At 50.0% G+C, this 19645-nt stretch overlaps 8 protein-coding genes across 8 annotated transcripts; 6 read left to right on the top strand and 2 right to left on the bottom strand.

Annotated features, from left to right (window-relative positions):
- Positions 1-32: 32 nt before the first annotated feature.
- Positions 33-1058, bottom strand: PFICI_08190 (uncharacterized protein; the record flags this gene model as incomplete). Its single annotated transcript, XM_007836771.1, has 2 exons — positions 33-939; positions 1018-1058. 2 exons carry the CDS (start codon positions 1056-1058, stop codon positions 33-35), a joined length of 948 nt encoding a protein of 315 aa, XP_007834962.1.
- Positions 1059-2264: 1206 nt separating this feature from the next.
- Positions 2265-3172, top strand: PFICI_08189 (uncharacterized protein; the record flags this gene model as incomplete). Its single annotated transcript, XM_007836770.1, has 2 exons — positions 2265-2445; positions 2514-3172. The coding sequence occupies 2 exons, from the start codon at positions 2265-2267 to the stop codon at positions 3170-3172; spliced, it is 840 nt and encodes a 279-aa protein (XP_007834961.1).
- A 1400-nt stretch (positions 3173-4572) lies between these two features.
- On the top strand, positions 4573-5418 carry PFICI_08188 (uncharacterized protein; the record flags this gene model as incomplete). Its single annotated transcript, XM_007836769.1, has 1 exon — positions 4573-5418. The coding sequence occupies one exon, from the start codon at positions 4573-4575 to the stop codon at positions 5416-5418; it is 846 nt and encodes a 281-aa protein (XP_007834960.1).
- Positions 5419-6081: 663 nt separating this feature from the next.
- On the top strand, positions 6082-7403 carry PFICI_08187 (uncharacterized protein; the record flags this gene model as incomplete). The annotated part of the gene is made up of 3 exons (XM_007836768.1): positions 6082-6266; positions 6491-6576; positions 6637-7403. 3 exons carry the CDS (start codon positions 6082-6084, stop codon positions 7401-7403), a joined length of 1038 nt encoding a protein of 345 aa, XP_007834959.1.
- An 82-nt stretch (positions 7404-7485) lies between these two features.
- Positions 7486-9796, bottom strand: PFICI_08186 (uncharacterized protein; the record flags this gene model as incomplete). The annotated part of the gene is made up of 10 exons (XM_007836767.1): positions 7486-7714; positions 7781-7899; positions 7959-8053; positions 8147-8309; positions 8372-8459; positions 8531-8634; positions 8716-9039; positions 9111-9363; positions 9434-9536; positions 9613-9796. 10 exons carry the CDS (start codon positions 9794-9796, stop codon positions 7486-7488), a joined length of 1662 nt encoding a protein of 553 aa, XP_007834958.1.
- A 2347-nt stretch (positions 9797-12143) lies between these two features.
- On the top strand, positions 12144-14071 carry PFICI_08185 (uncharacterized protein; the record flags this gene model as incomplete). The annotated part of the gene is made up of 2 exons (XM_007836766.1): positions 12144-12661; positions 12721-14071. 2 exons carry the CDS (start codon positions 12144-12146, stop codon positions 14069-14071), a joined length of 1869 nt encoding a protein of 622 aa, XP_007834957.1.
- Positions 14072-15162: 1091 nt separating this feature from the next.
- On the top strand, positions 15163-16479 carry PFICI_08184 (uncharacterized protein; the record flags this gene model as incomplete). The annotated part of the gene is made up of 2 exons (XM_007836765.1): positions 15163-15443; positions 15504-16479. The coding sequence occupies 2 exons, from the start codon at positions 15163-15165 to the stop codon at positions 16477-16479; spliced, it is 1257 nt and encodes a 418-aa protein (XP_007834956.1).
- Positions 16480-17533: 1054 nt separating this feature from the next.
- On the top strand, positions 17534-18628 carry PFICI_08183 (uncharacterized protein; the record flags this gene model as incomplete). The annotated part of the gene is made up of 3 exons (XM_007836764.1): positions 17534-17718; positions 17801-18273; positions 18333-18628. 3 exons carry the CDS (start codon positions 17534-17536, stop codon positions 18626-18628), a joined length of 954 nt encoding a protein of 317 aa, XP_007834955.1.
- Positions 18629-19645: the final 1017 nt, after the last annotated feature.

Raw genomic sequence — 19645 nt, 5'->3', positions numbered from 1 at the left:
TTAGCATATGGAGTAGTATTGTGTTCCATATTTTATGGTTGACGAAGACTTGGCCTCTTTCCTTCCATCAACTTTCGGTAAGAGGCAACAATATCGTCCCTGACCTCCTGAAGCTCCTCTCGTCTCCTCAAACTGCCTGCAGCTTTGGGAACACCGTCGACTGCCACGGTGGCGCCACGGACAGTCAGCTTCTTGGGCTTCTTGAGGTGCAGCTCCGGAGGCGCCTTTGCGATATCGTGCAGTCCAGGCCTCGACTCGCCTCTTTTCCGCTTGAGCTCTTCCCATGGGTCCTCCTCGGCGCCGGCAACCTCGTCCAGGTACTTGGCACGTTTGCCCTTCTTCTTCTTCTTGCCTGTTGCAGGAACCTGGGTGTTGGCTTTCCACGAGATGCCCGCCTCCTCGTCCTCCATCTCCTTCTCGGCCTTTAGCTCTGCTTCTTCAGCCTTTTCTTCTTGAATCTTTCGCTCCTCTTCTCTCCACTCATCGTATAGCTTGTGCATTTGCTTCTCCTTTCTGGTGCGCCGAACCTTGAGACCAAGGGGATCTTTTCCATTCTTCGCGCTCTTGCTGATCAATCCTCCGACCGGCAGAGCAGCATCCACACGTGCAGCAAATTCCGACATGCGCTCGCCCGGTCGAATGGTTGGCACCTCTGGCTTGTTGTCCTTGGTTTGCGTCTCAGCGGGCGCTTGCTCGGCAGCTTTCTTGTTGTTCTTTTTCTTGGTCTTGGTCTGTGGCGCATCGCCATTGTCAAGTCCCGACCTTGGCTTTTTGCCGTCAGAATAAGCCATCAGTCTCCTGAAAGCCCGCGGCATGTCATTTTGACCACCCTCTCTCTTTCGCTTGTTATTCTTCGCTTTGGCATCTTCGTCTGGTTTTGAAAAGAACGAGTCCTTGACAGGTAAAGGACGGGCGATCTGCGTAGGCGGCAAATCGAACCTGTGTCCGAATAGAGGTCAGCGAGCCATCCTTCTGTGTGCACTTGAGAATACGTGTGGAGAAAACAAGATAACCTACGTAGAGGCGTCCCTATCTTTGCGGGTGTGTTTGTGAGGCATTGTCAAGGTGATTGCGCAAGGCGATGTGAAGGTGTCAAGCGCTCGATGGTCCCGCCAGTCCTCAGCATCAGGAAAAAAAAAAAAAGTTAAACAGCATCTCCAATGGAGTCGACAAAGCCCCACCCAAGTGGCCCACCCCCACCAGACTTGGCGCCAAGGCCGTTAGTCCACAAGATCAAATGTCTCCAATGCCGCTCACTACCTGCCACAACATTGAAATCCGGCAAGATGAAGTAGCGTACGATTGTAAAATTCACCATTCTCTGGCTTTCGACAAAGGCACATTCATAGTCATTGATTCGATCATTCAAATCTTGCCTTGCATTAAATATCTCGGTTGTCCTTGTCGTATCGTGCCAGAGCAGACTCACTTTACCTGTACGCATCGCATGAGAGGCTTCATAAACAGGTGCAGCAGTACGAGTAAAGTTCAGTCTTGGGACATACTATCTCATAGACGGCCGGTGCTCCAAGATCATGAGCACGAATGGATTGGCGTTATGAAGTGAAAGCGTTTCACAAGTTCTTCGTGGCCCTTGTCTTCGACTCAATGGTCGTCTGTTCGTGTTGGATGTTTGTCCGTCAAAAGGGCTCTCTTTGTGCGTGACCAATTCTGAGCACTAGGATAATATGCTCTGCCTGTACGATATAGATTGACAGAGGTACCTAACGTGGAGCGTGCAACTGAGTGGTTGCATGAGCAGACAAATCTCTTGGACAGGCTGGGCGATTCTATTTTGGATCCTTCCCGCTCCTATCTCGTCCCACTATCCTAGTACGAGGATGAATACCTGCGTATCAAGACGGGAGGCTCTCGAAAAAGTCAGGCACTGTTGCGCGTCTTCGTCATTTCTACTACAACTGATCAAATGCCAAGGCGATCAGGGTCCTTTTTTTGTAGTCTGTACATAAAATAGAATGGAGCCGTTTCGGCAAGGGACGGCGCTAGGCTATGCCAACCAATAATGGATTTTTCGCATTTGAATACGACTCCAGTCCCGCCGAAACGATTAAAGTATTGCCTAGCAGCCTGCGATCATCGTTTTCATGTTATGCTATAATCCCCTTACGATGCCATAAATATTTTCAATTTTCCTTCTTCTTGATATATTTCTTGTTGCATTTCTCGTTCTATTCTATTCACTCATTCACTCATTCACTCATTCCCTCATTCCCTCATCCATATTCTTATTCTATCCTTTAACCATGTCAAACTCTACGAATACGACGGCGGGATACGCTCCCTTTGACCTCTACCCATATAATCCATCGCAGCCTCCTGCATACGCTTTCTTGGGTCTTTTTGGTTTCGCCGCCGTAGTGCATTTTGTACTTATGATTCCATATCGAGTCTTTTTCCCTTTTCCAATGGTAATTGGCTGTGCAAGTAAGTGCTTCCAAGACTTTACTGTACCTTTTCGTTTATACGGAAAAGCTAACAAGAGTTGATCACAGTGGAGGCAGGTGGCTATTATTTTCGATCTCAATCCCACGACAACGTACGCCAAACCTTGCCGTACATCATTCAATATTTGTTGATCTTTGTCGCGCCGCCCATGTTGGCTGCCATGATCTACATGTCTCCGGGTCGAATCCTCCACGCGCTCCACGCCGAGGACTGTTCCATCTTCAGCCCACGCTGGCAGGCCAAGCTGTTCGTGCTCATCGACATGTTTTGCTTTGCCACGCAGTTTGCGGGAACCATCATGTCGGACAGTGATACGGGGCCCACGCTGCTCCTGGCGGGCTTGATTGTCCAGGTGGCCGCCTTTGCACTGTTTATAGTAGCCCTCCTCGTCTCGCACAAGCGCCTCAACAATCGACAATACGAGCTCTCGAGAGCGGCACCAGACGTCCATTGGAGGCGTTACTATGGCGGCTTGTATTGCGTCAGCGGTCTATTCCTGATTCGCAATTTTATCCGCATCATTGAACAGAATCAGGGTGACGACGGAGCCATTTACACCACGGAAGCCTATCTTTACATTTTTGACGCCGTCTTCATGTTTGCCGCTGTGGTGGTCATGATCGTTCTGCACCCTGGCAAGCTTGTGCGAAATGCTGTACGCGCTGCCAAGGCTGCGGATTTGGAAAACGAACTGGCCATGAAATAGTCTTGTTGGTGGGTGTTGCCCATATATAATGGTTTTCGGCATGGCGATGTCCACGACTGGAAGTTTCGGGGTCAGTAGATGGCAGACCTTAAACCAAACGCAGTGCCAGAAATGTGCTAGCGCACTCGCCAGCAGCCCGGCAGAAGCGTCTCAGAAGCGGCGCATGCGGAAAATAACTTTTTCCAGTTTTTTACGGGCCTTTGCCGCATTGCAATCCTTTTCCTATGTGTTAGATGGTGGATCATGGTTCCCATACACTGGGGTGTGCTTGAGCACACTAACAAACACCATAGTCGCAGCAGCGTGGGCCAAGATTTCCACTTCCTGTAAATGACCCTGTCGGATACCTCGCTAATTCGAATGAAAAGAATTGTTTCCAGGCTTCTGCTAGTGTACACGCCACTGGATTAGAGTCCTGTACCCGTCTTCAGACTGACTGATTGACGAGCTGCGGTCTTCTGCCTACACCATTGAGAGCGGTGTCATGCCGTGGTTGTGTCCCAATACGCCGCATGGAAGCCAAGACGTTCTAAAGAGTTACAGCAAAGGAAATGCGCGCAGGATTCGGAAGGTATCTCTAAAATTTGATCGAAGGGTGTTTTCCAGCAGCTCCGTCCTGCTAGATTCAAACATCGGCACCGTTGAAGCCCTTTGCAACGTACCTAAACGAATGATTTATGGCGAAGCACGACCAAAGATACGGAACAGGTGTGAGCGGAGTCTTATTTGATCGTGAACTGATGGGTCGCCGGGGCAATCAATCAGTGGAAGCAGGTGCACAACAAGCAAATGACGAACAGATATCAAAAATAAAAACTTTCTTCTTCGACCAGTCGCAAGGCTCGGCTATCAGCACGTTTCTCCAGACCCCCAGTTGAAAACCTGTCATTCTTTCCAGCCGTCTTGATCTTCTTCCCTTGATCCAGCAACATCACAGGACATAACAAAATCGTCAAGTTTACCGGCCAGTCCAATATTATGCGATTATTCTACCGCAGATTACCTGTTTGATGTATTGAATGGATCCTCAGAGCTCGTCTCGTGTAGCTCCATAAATCAAGTCAAACTTTTTTTTCATTAGCTCCTTGATTCATATCGAATCCTTCCGATTAGCTTATTAGCCTCGCTATCTCACCTAGGCAAGCCTCATATTATCCATGATATGACTCTTGCCAAAAATCCTTAATACAACTCCAATACATTTGAAGGATGCAAACCCCCAGCCCCCTCCGCTTTCCGGCGGTGTACTGCGACTGGATTGCGAATAGCCGGGGTATATAAGCAGCCGATGCCGAACATGATCTATAGTCTCTCAGATGACGGTAATTACATTTGTTCTCGGGAAATAGGAATAAGAACAACTGGAAAGTCGTGTTTCCTCCGCCTTCGATACCGCAGCTATGGGTTCCCAGCTTGATGATGTGACTCTCAAGATCATTAATTCTCCAAAATTCGAAATCATTACTACATTCTTATATTCAACAGGCCTGCGAGAGAGCTCCAGTATAACCGAAGGAAACCAAACTCCCCTGAACAACTGCTACCTTCTTGATTACGGCCTCCACCGCCTCCGTGCTGCAGCAGTCGACTTTTCGTTCGCTCAAGCTCTGTCGAGTCTCGACTGCCCCGGGCTTCTTGAAGCATTGGCATCCGATATTGAAAAACGTTACTTGGAGGAACATCCTCAAGATGGACGCCGTGCGGACAAAAATTTCATCGTCCGTCTAGCTTACGGGAAAAATGGGGAGGTGCACATAATGACCGGACCGCGCCCTCGTATCCCGTTTATTCAATATTATCCGACAACGCTGCCTGATCCAAACGCCACCAACATTGGTGTCCCTGTTGTTGATTTATTCGTCGATCCGGGTCGCATTGAACCAACACTATTTACAAAGCACAAGACGACATTTCGTGACGATTATTCAGATGCGCGCGCAAGAGTGGGCTTAACGCCAACGACGCCATTCTTGGAGGGTGAGGTTCTACTTGTAAACCAGCGAGATGAGGTCTTGGGGGGTGGCTTCACCACAGTTTATTTCTGGCGTAACGGGTCTTATGTCACACCGGCTAGCAGTAGCGGTGCCAAGATTGGTGTATCACGACGGTGGGCCTTGGAAAATATCGATGTGCAGGAAAGCGTGGTTCTCATCAGAGACGTGCTCGAGGGTGAGCATGTTTGGTTGAGTTCTGCAGTCAGTGGCTTCTGTCGCGGAAAGATACGATTCATCAACGAGGCAATGTAAGCACCAAATTAGGCAGTAAATTCACCAAACTGGAACCAAAGCATATATTACGAGATACTGTGGGCAAATTCTCAAAGCTATCAGGCACAAGTCATGATCTGTCATGATTGTCAAATAATGGATAACATTTCTTATGCATCTGCATGTTCTGTGGCAGAATTCTTTTTATTACAATGACCCTCAGCTCTTATGCCAAGGTTTGCAAGTTGGAACTCTGGGGTAAGGGAAGTAAGTTCTCGGCCACGGCGGCTTCACGAACGAAAATATCAGAAACGCACAAGATTGTTTGATCAACGCCTAGCTAGTATACACCAGAGAAGATGTCGAGTTAGCCAGGCATATAAGGAGCCGGGGGTTGTGGATCCACGAGAAAGCATAGGAAGGGGACGGCGACACCTCTATGTTGTATAGTAGTGGGTTCCCACCCTGCCAAAGAGAAATACCTAGTAGTCAGCTCCGATACCGAGGCCCATGTAATGATTGAGCGGTGGAAATTTGTACTCCCAGCCTGTATGTATACTAAATATATAGCACTTGAGCTTCATGAGCAAAAGAAATGGGTGGTAGTTATTCATTCGTTTTTGCAAACTCCCTTGCTCAGACAGCACCCAATTCGTGACATTGCAAGATTATTTGACATAATTACTTGACAAATTCGTCAAAATGGTGGCAGAATCAAAGGCCCGGGTCCTCATTATTGGAACTGGAGGTGTCGGTACCATGACTATCTATGCTCTAGAAATCGGGGCCAAGGCCGAGGCGACCGCGGCGTTGCGATCCAGCCATGAAGCTATCATGAAGAACGTCACCAGCATCGACTCTCTAGAGCATGGACAGGGCATCAAGGGGTTTAGATCAACTCACAACAAGTCCAACCTTAACCCTCCCTTCCAACCTGAATCATAACTTGGGGTCCACTTCTAACAATTGTTCGCGCTCAAGGTTCGAAATACAATCCCTAATGTTGCTGCCGTGAAGCTGAAGCCAGTTGACTTTGTCCTAGTCACCACAAAGCACATTGCCGACGTCCCGCCTACTGTCGGTGAGCTCGTCACTTCATCACCTTGTCCAGCATTGACGAGATTGGACGCAAGACGCCTCTTTTGGTAGACTTGAAAACGAGTGGAGAGAACTACATGACGGATTTTCACAACTCGGGTGCGTATCCTCAGTTGTACCACTTTCAAAGGCCGATAAGATGCTGGTGTTTCCATTCAGGTGGCATGTCTGTACTTTTGCGCGAGCTGAAATCTTTGCTATACCTTGACGCCATGACCATCACTGGGCGGACACTCGGACAAGAACTAGCATCAGCAACAATCTTGTCAATTCCTACAGACTTAAGCATTGTACGACCTTTTGACGAGCCGCTTTACCCAGCATCGTCTCTGGCCGTGCTTAGGGGAAATCTGGCACCAGGTGGTTGTGTCATCAAGGCAAGCGCTTCCAAAGTAAGACGACTACTAAAGCATTCTGGGCGTGCCGTCGTTTTTGCCAACTCGGCAGATCTGGCCGCACGCATAGATGATCCCCATTTGGACGTTACTGCAGACGATGTGCTCGTCCTAAAGAATATCGGCCCTATCGGAAACCCCGGAATGCCTGAGGCGGGTGTCATCCCCATCCCTCGAAAATTGAGCTCCCAGGGCGTGATGGATATGCTGCGGATATCAGATGGACGCATGAGCGGAACGGCTGGAGGCACCATTATCCTCCACGTGTCGCCTGAAGCCGCTGATCCAAAGTCTGTTTTGGGCATCATCGAAACTGGTGATATTGTTACTTGTGATCTTGACAGCAGATCCATCAACGTGAATCTTTCCTCTGAAGAAATTGATAAACGACAGGCCAAGAGAATGGAGGAACTCAAAACCGCGGATGCGCCATGGATGAGTCGAGAAGCCACACGAGGTTACAGAGGACTATACATGAGAACGGTCAATCAAGCCGAGGAAGGCGCAGATCTTGATTTTCTTAGGGCCTAGCAGTGTCAGACTTTCTACCCAAGTGAGTCTATTACCACTCATATGGAAATGTTGGGGTATTGACTTCATCTTCTTCATAGCGCTAATCGCTCTTGGGGGATACGATGATCTCCGTTGGCTCTATAGAAGGTGTTTCGCCGTCTATGACTGCAACCGAACCGTCAACCGGACTAATGGTGTCTTTCATGTATTTGTATCGGGCTGCGTAGAACCAGTAGCCCACAGAAAAGATGACTTCCGCTCCAACAATGATGATGGCCCAATTCATGTTGCCCAGGTTGTCCTCGTCGACCGGAATGTACAATGGAAACCTGAAATAGTACGTATCAGTGACTTCCCATGGCATTCAGATTTTCCAACAGCAGTTTCACACTTACAAATACATGAACACCATTAGAACAGCCCAGAAGACTGATATATAGTTGATGATAAGGCCCCATCGGCCCAGGTCAAAGTGCGGCCGCGGGGGTAAAATTTCTCGACCTCGTATGAGCACCTGCAATCCCACGTAAGCACAAGGCAGCACAGAGAAGAAGGCTTCGGGTTTTCACGTACAGCTATAATTGGTGTTGCATAGGCCAGTTGGAAGAAGACACCACTTCCGCTAACAATGGCGTAGAATGCTAGGTCGCTCCCGAGGGATATAAGACCTGTTGCAGGAATTAGCCGAGTTGCCCTCAAAGGGAAAAGATACCCGAGTAAAAAGAGGATGATTGAATGTTCGGTGAATAGGAACATCATACCGACAACAATTTCTGCGGCAAAGACGAGTAGCATCATATTGAGGGGAATGCCAAACCGAGGATGCAGTTGGGCCAGCCATTCAGAGTATGGAAAAGCTCGGTCTTGGGCCATTCTCCAGCCTAGTCTTGAGCAGGATGACATAATTCCGACACATATGAGCAACTATTGAAGATCGATGGGTCAGCACGATGCTATAAAGTATCGCTTGGGTACAGGGATCTTACGTTGTTGAGACAGAAAAGAATCACTACCCACAACCCACCACCATATATGCTACCTGTCACATCGATGAACCAAGCCACATATGGTGACCTAGAAATCGAGATCAATTTAGTTATCTGCGTCAAAAGTTTAGGTAGGGTTGACTAGGTGTTGAAACTTACAGTGCTTCCGCGTAGGCTTCATAGTCGCCGCAGCAGAAGAGCAAGATGAGATCTGACGCGATCGCTGTAACGCTGGCAAATACCATGGACCAAACCATGGCGCGCTTCAATTATGGCCATTATAATTAGCAAGTATTCCTATGATGCCTATCCACGGACAGAATCGAGGCAGTGAGTGAACATACCGGTGCATCCTTGGCGGCGTCCCTCATCTCTTCTACCACGTGCATCATCGAATCGGTTCCATATAACCCATACATGGAGTTGTAACAAGCCATGATGAACACCCACCCTGAGCTTTTGTATCCTGTGTTATTGAGGAAAGTAGTAAACACAAATGATGCATCAGACTTGGGAGCCATGGCAAGAAAAGTAATGGCATATGCCACAAAACCCACGACGGTGAGGACTGCGCCGAATGAACTGTAAGCGGGTAGCATCGAGGCATTTATGTTCATGAGCAACGGAACGATGATCATGGGAAGGTAAACCACGAACGTCATCCAAGCCTAGGTGAGACAGTATTAGCAGATCAAGTCTTGATTTGCAGAAAGAATCTCCAGTCCAGGGCCAGTTTCACCTTCCACTCGAGATCAGGGTACAGTATAGAAACAAAAGAAGATATGATATCAGCATTATTCAGGGCGCACGAGGCGCTGACTGACATCTCCGCCACTATAAGGCCCCATCCGACCAGATAGGAAAGCAATGGACGCCAACGAGGGCTCGCGAGAACCTGCACATAGTATTGCTGGCCGCCTGCCGTGGGCCATATGCCGCAATACTCGGCTAGGGACGCCATGAGAAGCGTCTGTCCGATGGCAACCACTACGCTTTTTTGATCGAAGAAAGACATCGGTCAGCTTGATTCGTAATTTGATACGGATTGGTAATAAGACTCACGTTCCATACAAGAGACCGACTGGACCTCCAATGTCAAATATAGTACCGTAGAGCACAACAGTGCAGGACCAGGTGGCACACATCATGATCTGGTACGCACACACTAGTAGAATGTTAGCAAGCTAAACTCAGCCAATTGCGTTCTTCCCAAATTCCACAGCGTAGTCGGTGCAACTAACGTGTCCAAAAGTTGTATACTCTCTTCATCTCGGGTTTCTTCCCCATGAGCATGAGGGTAAAGTCGTCCGCATCGACGCTTGCTTCATCGTGCTTTGCAATGACCTCGTCCAGGAGCGCGGGCTTGGTCTCATGGGGATGGTGGTTGATGGCGGCAGACACCACCGACACGTCGTTGTTCGCCATTTTCGGTCGTGCTTGTTTTCTTCAGTCGGAGTAATTCCTGGGTGCGTCAAGTCACAATCTACTCAGAGGTGACAACGTGACCAGGAACGAACAACAAAAGTGCCAAGCTATGCAAGAAGTTTTGAGCAACGGCTCGTCGCAGAGCCTTTGAACACTGGCTCATCTAAAGATAAGGGAATAAGCATTTGCCCCACGCCCGTAGATTGGACTTGTCGTGCCGGATTGGAAGCGCGTGAGTGCAACACAAACAAATCCGTTAGGAATACCCGAGCCATGCCACAAGGCGGTATGCAATTCTTGTGCTCCTCTTAGCTGCATTACGAGATAAGGCAGGAAAGGTTCCAGCTGATATTAGCAGCAATGCTTGTTCCTGGTAGCCAAGTTGTGTCTAGACTATACATTACCCCACGATAGACCAGCTGACTAACGATTGATGCCGGGGGAGTAGAATGGAATCGTGGATGAATTGACGAATGACTGGACATTAGCCGCACTTTTTTGCCATATTCGTACATAGTCACTTTTGTAAAGTCTTGGTTATCGCCCAGGCGGCGGCCTCATAGTCTCCACTCCACACCCCTGCGGCGATAGCGATCTGGCTTCCGAGAGCTATTGTGTGTGTGTTCCTGTAAAGTCGCTTGCGCTGCTATCTCGGATCTCGCCAAGAAATTCGGCTGGGCCCTGTTCGATTGACCCTTGAAAGCATTTAGATCTCGAGTATCGTAGGACCGACCCGTATTAAAAGCCAAGGCGTCCCCCACTAGTTCGAGCAGTAATGGATATAAGTTCTCAAAACCTACAAGATGGTGTCGTCCCGCAGCATGACCCTACAGTCTATGAGACCGGGAAGAAAATGTCACTGACCTCATCGCCACAAGAGACGTCCATACAGCCATTTGAAGAGGCCTGGGGCAGTTCAGACGCCAATACTCGCAAGCACAATCTTCCAATGCCAGCTTCCAGCCAGCCGAGCGCTACTGCAACAGAGGATGCCTGGCAGAGGGTTACTGCTACTCTGCAGCATCGTATCCGATAATCGACCAGTAGGCTCCGAGCCACCCCGGAGCATCAAGACCTCGCCTACAGAGGCCGACATCATGTCCTGCAGAATGCCAAAAATTCGTCGCTTTTGAAAGCTGGAACGGGAATAGTTATGTTTCGCACATGACTTTACTTCCGACGAAACATATATGCCATTGAGTTCAGTCTGGACTTTTATAAGACTCTCCTCCGCACAACGTATATTGAAAGCTGCGGGACCAGGTCGACCGATTCCGAGCTGACGAATAGCGAGGATATGGCACTGCATTGGTCACCTAATGGTACATTGTGGCTGAGTTCCAGTTTGTGCACAAAACGTCCATCTGGTTGTAACCAATTGATCCTATACGAAGAGCGAATGAATTGTCGCTGGTCTTGGTAGTTATGGGACAGACAAGTGTTGGGTTATCGCAAAGGCAGTGCTCAAGGTGATGATGCACGGGCAAAGACCCAGGCTGTCCGTTCTCGGAATGCTACAAGATTCGAGATGATGACCTACGAGGCATGTCTCTTGAAAGTGCCCGTTCAGTAACTCTTAGAACACAATTTCATCCATGGCCGAAGATGAGCTTATTTTTTTTCCATCAGGCAGTAGCCATTTTGCTAGCCTTTGCACATGGATAGCCCCATTTCTCCTAGCCTACCAGGTCCCCATCATCCACTGCCGTTATTATAATACAAGTGGGGTTGTCCGATTTGAGCACCCAATAAGATATTTTACGCATTCCCGAATAGTCGCTAAGCCTCCCCCCGGATGATCAAATGCAACTTGGGCTCGGCCAAATTGGATGGAAAGGAGACCCCTTCACAACGGCTCTTAAGAGTGAAGAATAGCACAGGTTCCCTGTAACATTGAACAATTGCCGCGCTTTGTGATGTCATCAAGGCGAAGCTGTCGTAAAATTATGGTGTGCGCGCTGGAGCCTTTTTCAATGCTGTATAGGCCAGTCCTCCCCTCTGTACCTTGTGTGTGGTATATACGACCGTGTTCCACATACATGCGCCGAGATATAGGTAATCGAATATTCGCTAGGCCACCACTAATTGACCAATGTCGAAATGTTGATTTTTCGTATCGAATGCGGAGAGCCATAGTCCCAGCAGTTTCTTATTTCTCGGCGAGGACAGCAGCCCGCGACTCCACTGACTTCGCCGCACATGGCCGCTACACCCGTGCTGCAAACGGAAACATTTTCATATATATATATATCTGAACAAGAGCCCATCATGGACGCGTTAGGAAGCAGATCCCTCAACTGGTACAAGGGCACACTCGATCGTGGTTGCAAGATCTTGTCTCGGCACCATGTTCAGCCTTCAGGCTTCCTCGCTTTTGGCGGGCGCATTTCTTGGAGTCGCAGCCGCCGCTTCCAATTGCAGCAACACCTCCACGCCTTACTCTGCCTTGCCTCGCTGCAAAGTGACACCCAGTGATCCCGATTGGCCTTCAATCACGGACTGGCAGAGCTTGAACAGCTCCATCGACGGTGCACTGATCTCCACCATCCCGATCGCGTCGTCCTGTTATGCTGGAAACCCTTTTGGTGCTTCCGACTCCTGCGATGATGTGTCGTTTGGATGGGGCTACTCTTACTTTCACTCGGATCAGCCCGAATCCATCGATTATCCCATCTGGGCGAACAATTCTTGCCTCCCACCCAACGCGACCGGCTACGATCCTGCTGCGGGCTGTCACATTGGTGGATATCCGAGTTATGTGGTTAATGCAACTACTGCAGAACAAGTTGCCACTGCCCTCAAGTGGGCTTCGGATCGAAATGTTCGCGTGGTAGTCAAGGGCACTGGCCACGATCTAAATGGACGGTATGTCATCTTTGGACCAATGCCGTCTGCTGAGGCAAGAAGACCTAATATCAAAGCAGATCAACCGGCGCTTTCTCTCTGTCCATTTGGACACGCCATTTCAATGGTCTCGAGATTAACAACTCCTGGTTGGTTCCGGGGGCTAACGAGACAGCTCAAGTCCTCGTAACAGGAAGTGGTAACAATTGGGGAGAAGCACTACTGTACTCTCTAAATTACGACCGCATCGTAACCAGCGGTGTCGATCGAACCGTCGGCTTGGGTGGCTACATTCAGGGAGGAGGCCATGGTCCACTATCCAGTACGTACGGACTAGCCGCTGACCAGCTGCTCCAGGTCACAGTGGCTACTGTCGCTGGCAATATCCTGGTTTGCAATTCCGTGCAAAACCAGGACCTCTTCTGGGCCGTTCGAGGCGGAGGTGGCGGTCAGTATGGAGTGGTGACGGAATACGTCATTTTAACCTATCCTACTCCAGCGAATATTGCTGCATCTAGTGTGAGCATTATGGCCGCCAACATGTCCGACTATAGTGATGCCACTGTGAATGCCACATGGATTGCGTTGTCACAACTCATGTCAAGCTTCCCTGACATCATGGATCAAGGCATCGCCGGTAGTGGTGCTGCCTTTACTGGACTGTCGGGAAATAGCATCCTTGGACTATCCGAACCCATTCCTGGAGTTCTGGCGAGCTTCAACTTTTGGGCACTCAACATGACCACGGAGGCTATGGATGATCTTCTGTCAACTGTCGAATATGATATCTTGTCGGCTGTCGGCGACTCTCGTCTCATTTCGCTAACATTTAGCAACTCCTCCAGCAGCAGCAACTACACAGAGTTCTTTCTGTCCATGAACTCATCTCCGAGCTCTGCCGGCCAAGTCAGCTTGACCGCAAGCCGCTTGATCGGTCGTGGTCAACTCGGCGACCTTGCGGTATCTGATGTGGCTTCCTACTTTCAACGCGCCATGGCTTCCCAGAGCGGTAACGGGTCCATGCTCACTGTTGGTCTACAAGGAGGACCTGGACCACGGAATGTCCCAGAGAACAGGCGCGGTGCCGTCAATCCTGTCTGGCGCGACGTTTATCTGCACATTCTCCACGGCGGTGCCAATGTCGACACGGACGCCAACACCCCGCGCATGGCTTTGCAGGCAGCGGCCGAGTGGCTGGATGTGAACAAGGAGGCCGTCTTCCGCGAGTGGGCACCCGAGACTGGCGCTTATATGAATGAGGCCAACCCGTTCAACACAGAGTGGAAGCACGATTTCTACGGCTCCTCGTACGACAGGCTAGTCCAGATCAAGCGAGAGTTTGATCCTACTTACACTCTGTTTGTCTGGAGTGGCGTAGATAGTGAGTTTTGGGACTATGACATGGACTCGGGTAAGCTCTGTCAGATTTAGTGACGAGAGGTTCATTTTTAGATTGGACGAGGGGGATAGTTGAGCAAATCATTGAATCAATTGAATTCAAATTCATCTGCGAGTATTGCGACTGCTTGTTCCTTGATTTGTCGGGGGGAGGGATGGGAAGGGATGGCATGGCATGGCTGGATCTCGCAGGAACAGAAAGAGGGAAGACGAGAGGAGGAAAAAACACCACCCTGTCCAATCTTCGCTTCAAGAGGGCCGACGGACGATTGCTGACCCAACCGGCTGTTGCCCGCAAATCAAGCGCTAGCTTTTAACCCTTACCTTCAGTACATTAAGGTATATTAGGTTAAATCACCCCGCGAATTCCAAGCTAAATGCCAAGCCTCAGCAAGCTTCTGAACGCCTCCTTCCCGCCTCTTCCAATGGTGTGGATGGTGCAATAGTAACAGCCAGAAGTCTGGACCCTTGTGGATACTCCGTTTAAGCATGTCTGGGTATATCCCGCCAGGGATCAGGTCCCCTCTGCCCATGTGCTTACGAGCCAGGCCTTTAACTGGTCGCTTCCACCGGCACGCAAAAAGGCACAAAGAGCAACCCTCGTTGCGCACATGTGCCTCAATCCCGTGGCTTTCGCTGCAGGAATGATTGAACTGTCCCTTGTCTGAAATATTTAGATCTGATCGTTTTGCCTAGTAAGCTTTCGCTAGCATACTTTCCCTTAGATTGTATACTACTGCTGCTGCATCGAATCGGTCAGCCGCACCCCCAACACATGTCTGTCCGTCTATCTGTCGGATGGGTCCCAGGTCGCCAGAACTCCATCACTTAAGAGAAGGAGACATCCCCGCGCCATGGAAAGCAATGAACTTCCTCCTTCCTGTTTTGCAGTCATGGTGAATCACTCTTGGTCTGTTGCCATGTCGTAGAGAATCAACACTCTTCTTTTCTTCTTCTTCTTCTTTATTTGTGTACAAGTCCCTCATCCACCACCAAAAGCCACACGTTTCTCGGAACATCCGAAGTCGCTCGTCAATCGCTTCCACCACCACCACCTCCTCCTCCTCTCCCCTCCAGAGCCCTCTGGGTGAATCAGGGCATTATTTTCCCCTCCATTCGCAAACATGCCCTACACAGATGACGAAGACTCGGGCAAAATGAAGCGAATGTCCTCATTGTCCTTATCCAGCCCCAAGAAGAAGGGGCTTGTATTGTTAGAACTCTTCGATTTCCCTCGTCGTCAAGCTGAATACCAACCGATAAAAAGATCAAGCGTTGAGGAGGTAGATTCCATCATGACGGAAGAAGCAAATAGTCTCGAACAGGGCCGTGTAGTGCCGCACAGGCGGAAACGACGCCGGGAAGGTTATCTCATTTGCGGTAGTCTTTGGGCATTGACATTATTGTGAGACACATCTTTCCCCACTACGTGTTACATATTTTCCAGGTCGCTAACGGAACACAGAGCCATCTTTGCATTCATGGACCTTGTGCTCACTATATCGCGGGGTCTATGGGGATGGGATGAAGACCCCGATCGGATCTTCTCCAAATGGGGAGAACCGAGCACGGGGACAGAGGGACTTAAGTGGTACCCTACAGACTTCCTCCGAGATGTACAGCCGATACCATGCCACTCACACAACGACTACTGGAGGGCCGTTCCCCTCTTCTCGGCACTACACGCTGGCTGCATCGGCGTCGAGGCAGATGTCCATCTGTTTGACGATGACGACAAGCTCTACGTCGGACATGACAGTGCTTCGTTAACCTCGAATCGAACCCTGCAGTCGCTCTACATCGATCCCATTGTGGAACTGCTGAACCAGACAAACCCGAGAACGGAATTCTTCAATGGGACTGACACCAAGAACGGCGTCTTTGACGTGGACCGGGATCAGTCTCTGACTCTGCTTATCGACGTCAAGACCAACGGTGCCAAGACGTGGCCGCAGGTCGTCGCCCAGCTTCAGCCTCTCCGCGAGAGAGGATGGTTGACCTATGTCGAAAACGGCGTCCGCCACAATGGCCCCGTCACCGTCGTGGGGACAGGCCACACGCCCTTTGAGCTCATCATTGCCAACTCGACCTATCGAGACTACTTTTTCGATGCGCCCCTCCACAAAATGTACGAGGATCCCGACGGGGTCATTGACGAGTCAACCATTGATATGACCTACAACTCGACCAATTCGCACTATGCGAGCGTAAGCCTGAAGAAGGCCGTTGGGTTGACATTTCTCGGTATGAGCAGGGACCAGATGCGCATCATTAGGGGGCAGATCAAGGGAGCTGAGCGGAGAGGTCTTGCTTCCCGCTATTGGGACACGCCAGGTTGGCCAGTTGGTTTGCGAGATGGGATCTGGCACAAATTGGCATATGCCGGCGTGGGCATGTTGAACGTGGACGATCTCAGAAGCGCCACAAGAAAATTGTGGTGAGCTTTGATGCGAGACGTGCGAGATGTAGAGACGTAGATACCCCTAGTGACGATTGAATGAAAATACCATACATACTACACTATATAATTGGCTTGGTGCAGAACATCGCTCGTCAAGTCTTGCCTCGAGGCTGTATCTCCTTGACTTGAGTCCAGATTAGCACACCCTGATTGCAACTTAGTTGAAGGGAAGTGGGCAACTCATTCAACAAGAGCTATAAAAATTCGGTCGACGGAATTAGGAGACCCACCCTCCATGTTTCGCGACGTTGGTCCCATGTTCTCTCAACCTGAGCAACCTATCATATGATCATGGAGCCTCGCGGTGTCAAGTGTAACCAACTTTTATATGCAGCCAAGACGGCTTGCAGATCGTCATGACCAGTCCCAATATACTCGATCCTACATATGATGATGCTCACGGTCCAGGGATTGTGCACAACCTCCTTATGTAAGCATACTGCAGACTTGTGTATTTCGGCGGATGCATCCTGGCATATCTGAGCCAATAGTTGCATTTCCTCAATGTCTTTACTTCTAACTCCACCACCAAAGCAGTGTACAAGACAGAACACCCTGCGTATACCCATAATGTCAACAAATGGGAATTCTATATGCTGAGCAGTGTTGAGAAGACTTTTGTGATCATGGTCTCTAGGTTTAAAAAGATGTGACCAGGCACCCGGGGAAGGCACATTGCAAACAATGCAGAAAGTACACCTTGGTAATAATGCGGTTATATATATTTACATTCATTTGAAACTCTGTAATAGACGTGAAATAGACAATATTCGGCGATTCACAAATATATTTGTGAGCGCGATGGCTACAAATTATCATGGTGATAACATATACTAATTACCACTGGGGGCCATGACCTCATACTGTACCCGTGCTGACGACAGGGGTCTTCTGGGGGTCTCTGCAGCTACCGTAGCCCTACCAGGTACAAAGCTCCAGAGCTGTCATTTACTGCCCCTCAATTGCCCCTCAACACTATTCGACATTTTCCCCCATTTCAGAGAGCAACAATTGTGAATGCCTTAAAACTCACCATGTCTGGCAAGACTGTCCTCATCACTGGTGCCACTGGGCTTCTGGGCCGCCAAGTGGTCAGGGCCTTTGAAAGAAAGGACTGGACCGTCAAGGGTACAGGATACTCCCGAGCCGATGGCGCCTCCGTTCTCAAGGTCGACCTCGGCAGCGCATCCGAGATTGAAAAGACCCTGGACACGGTCAAGTACGTCTCTCATTCACGCGCGCGCAATATCTGCAACTTAGTTTCCTATCTTGGTGCCATTGTGCTGATCATTCGACCTTAGGCCCCAGGCTGTTGTTCACTGTGCCGCGAACCGATTCCCCGACAAGTGCGACAAGGACCCGGAAGGCACTCGAGCTTTGAACGTTGCCGCATCTAAGTCCCTCGCAGCACTATGTGCGGCTCGCGACATATTCCTCATCTACATTTCGACAGACTACGTCTTCCCTGGCAAGCCCGGCGATGCGCCCTACCAAGCCGATGACGAGCCCGCTCCGACCAACCTGTACGGCCAGACCAAGCTCGATGGAGAACGTGCAGTCCTGGAGGAGTACAAGGCGGCCGGAAAGCCCGGACTCGGCGTTGTCATGCGGGTTCCGGTGCTATACGGCGACGCTGAGACGCCGTCCGAGAGCGCTGTGAATGTGCTGATGGACACTGTCTGGAAAGCACAAGAGGAGGGCGCCAAGATCAAGATGGACCACTGGGCACTGCGATACCCTACCAACACCGAGGATGTCGGTCGTGTTTGTCATGGTAAGTCGTCGCATTCAAAGTCGCGCCTCGATGCAGCTCTTGTTCACACGGAAATCTAGATGTCGCGGCAAAGTATATGGCAGCGGGAGATAGGTCTTCACTGCCTCAAGTGCTGCAGTTCTCTTCGGAAGACAAGATGACAAAGTACGAGATCTGCCAGCTCTTTGGAGAGATCATGGGTCTATCCATTGCGCGGATCGAGGCCAACGCCGAGGGCAATGATCCCAATGCCAGCGTCCAGAGACCTTATGATTGTCACTTGAGCACCAAGGCCTTAAAGGACCTTGAAATTGATGTCTCAACACAAGATTTCAGCGGATGGTGGAGATGGTCCGTCCGAGCATTCAGGAAATGAGTATTGGCTGGAATGGTGGCGATATAGGCCCTCGACAACACGTGCGGAACGTAGGTTTGGGGGCGAGCGCCGCCCTGATCCAGATTCATCTTGCAACCGAGATCAACCCCTTTACCCTCAGCTTTTTTGGCTCCTAGTACCTACGTGATGTAGCGTTACACCAAACGTGTCTCCTTGCACGAAAACGCGTCGGCATCATGCCTGCGCGTGTTGATGGAGAGACACTTCAGCTCCCATCTCAGCTCAGACGGGACAAAGGAAGAAGAAAACAGGGACACGTTATATCGGGATTTACAAAAATTCTAGAATTTCTACCTAAGTGATGACGCTGCAAGATGCCGCCAACAATCTGACCAACATGCAAGTGTTGTGCTCCCCACTCCTGTCACGCAGGGCGCCAAGCAGCCTAAGGCCGTACCCCCCAAATCCTCACATGCAGGTCCTGGCTGGCTAACCATTAGTACTAAACGGCGCTAACTACAGTGGGATCTGGGGAGACTCCGTGCTTGGCCCCAATTGAATTTTATGAGTCCCTTCATTTCCAACTTTTTACCCTTTGAGACCACGCGAAAATGCTCGTGTGACCAATGACCACGTCCAATGCCTTTGCACCTAGGTCGCTCTGGGGATGGGTAGGCTTGGTAGGGGGAGAGCCGCATAAGGTTTTCATGATTGGTTTGCTTGCCGGCCGGTTAGCAACAAACTGGGATCGATCTATCCGAACAGCCAGTTGATGATCCATGAAGCCCCAAACCCAGGAAAACCCAGGAGAATAGCCGGTCTCTCCCCCTCGTCTCGCATTCTGACGCAACAAGACAAAAAGAGGCGATTGAAGAAACGCCTCCTTGTCTTGCCATTAATTATTACCATCTAGCCTGTCATGCCAGACTACTAAGACACGAAGACGCTATATTTATGCGTCCCTCCCAGAATAGGAAGGGAGCCGCCGTGATCGTTATTTCTCAGTCCCTGTCCCTCGGACCATCATGAACGACCCCCAGGCCCCATCCGCACGGC

This window comes from Pestalotiopsis fici, assembly GCF_000516985.1.
Source record: "Pestalotiopsis fici W106-1 unplaced genomic scaffold PFICI_Scf_5, whole genome shotgun sequence".
Lineage (NCBI taxonomy): Eukaryota > Fungi > Ascomycota > Sordariomycetes > Amphisphaeriales > Sporocadaceae > Pestalotiopsis > Pestalotiopsis fici.
The sequence above is the reverse complement of the archived record's forward strand: the minus strand, read 5'-3'. Positions and strand labels throughout refer to the sequence as shown.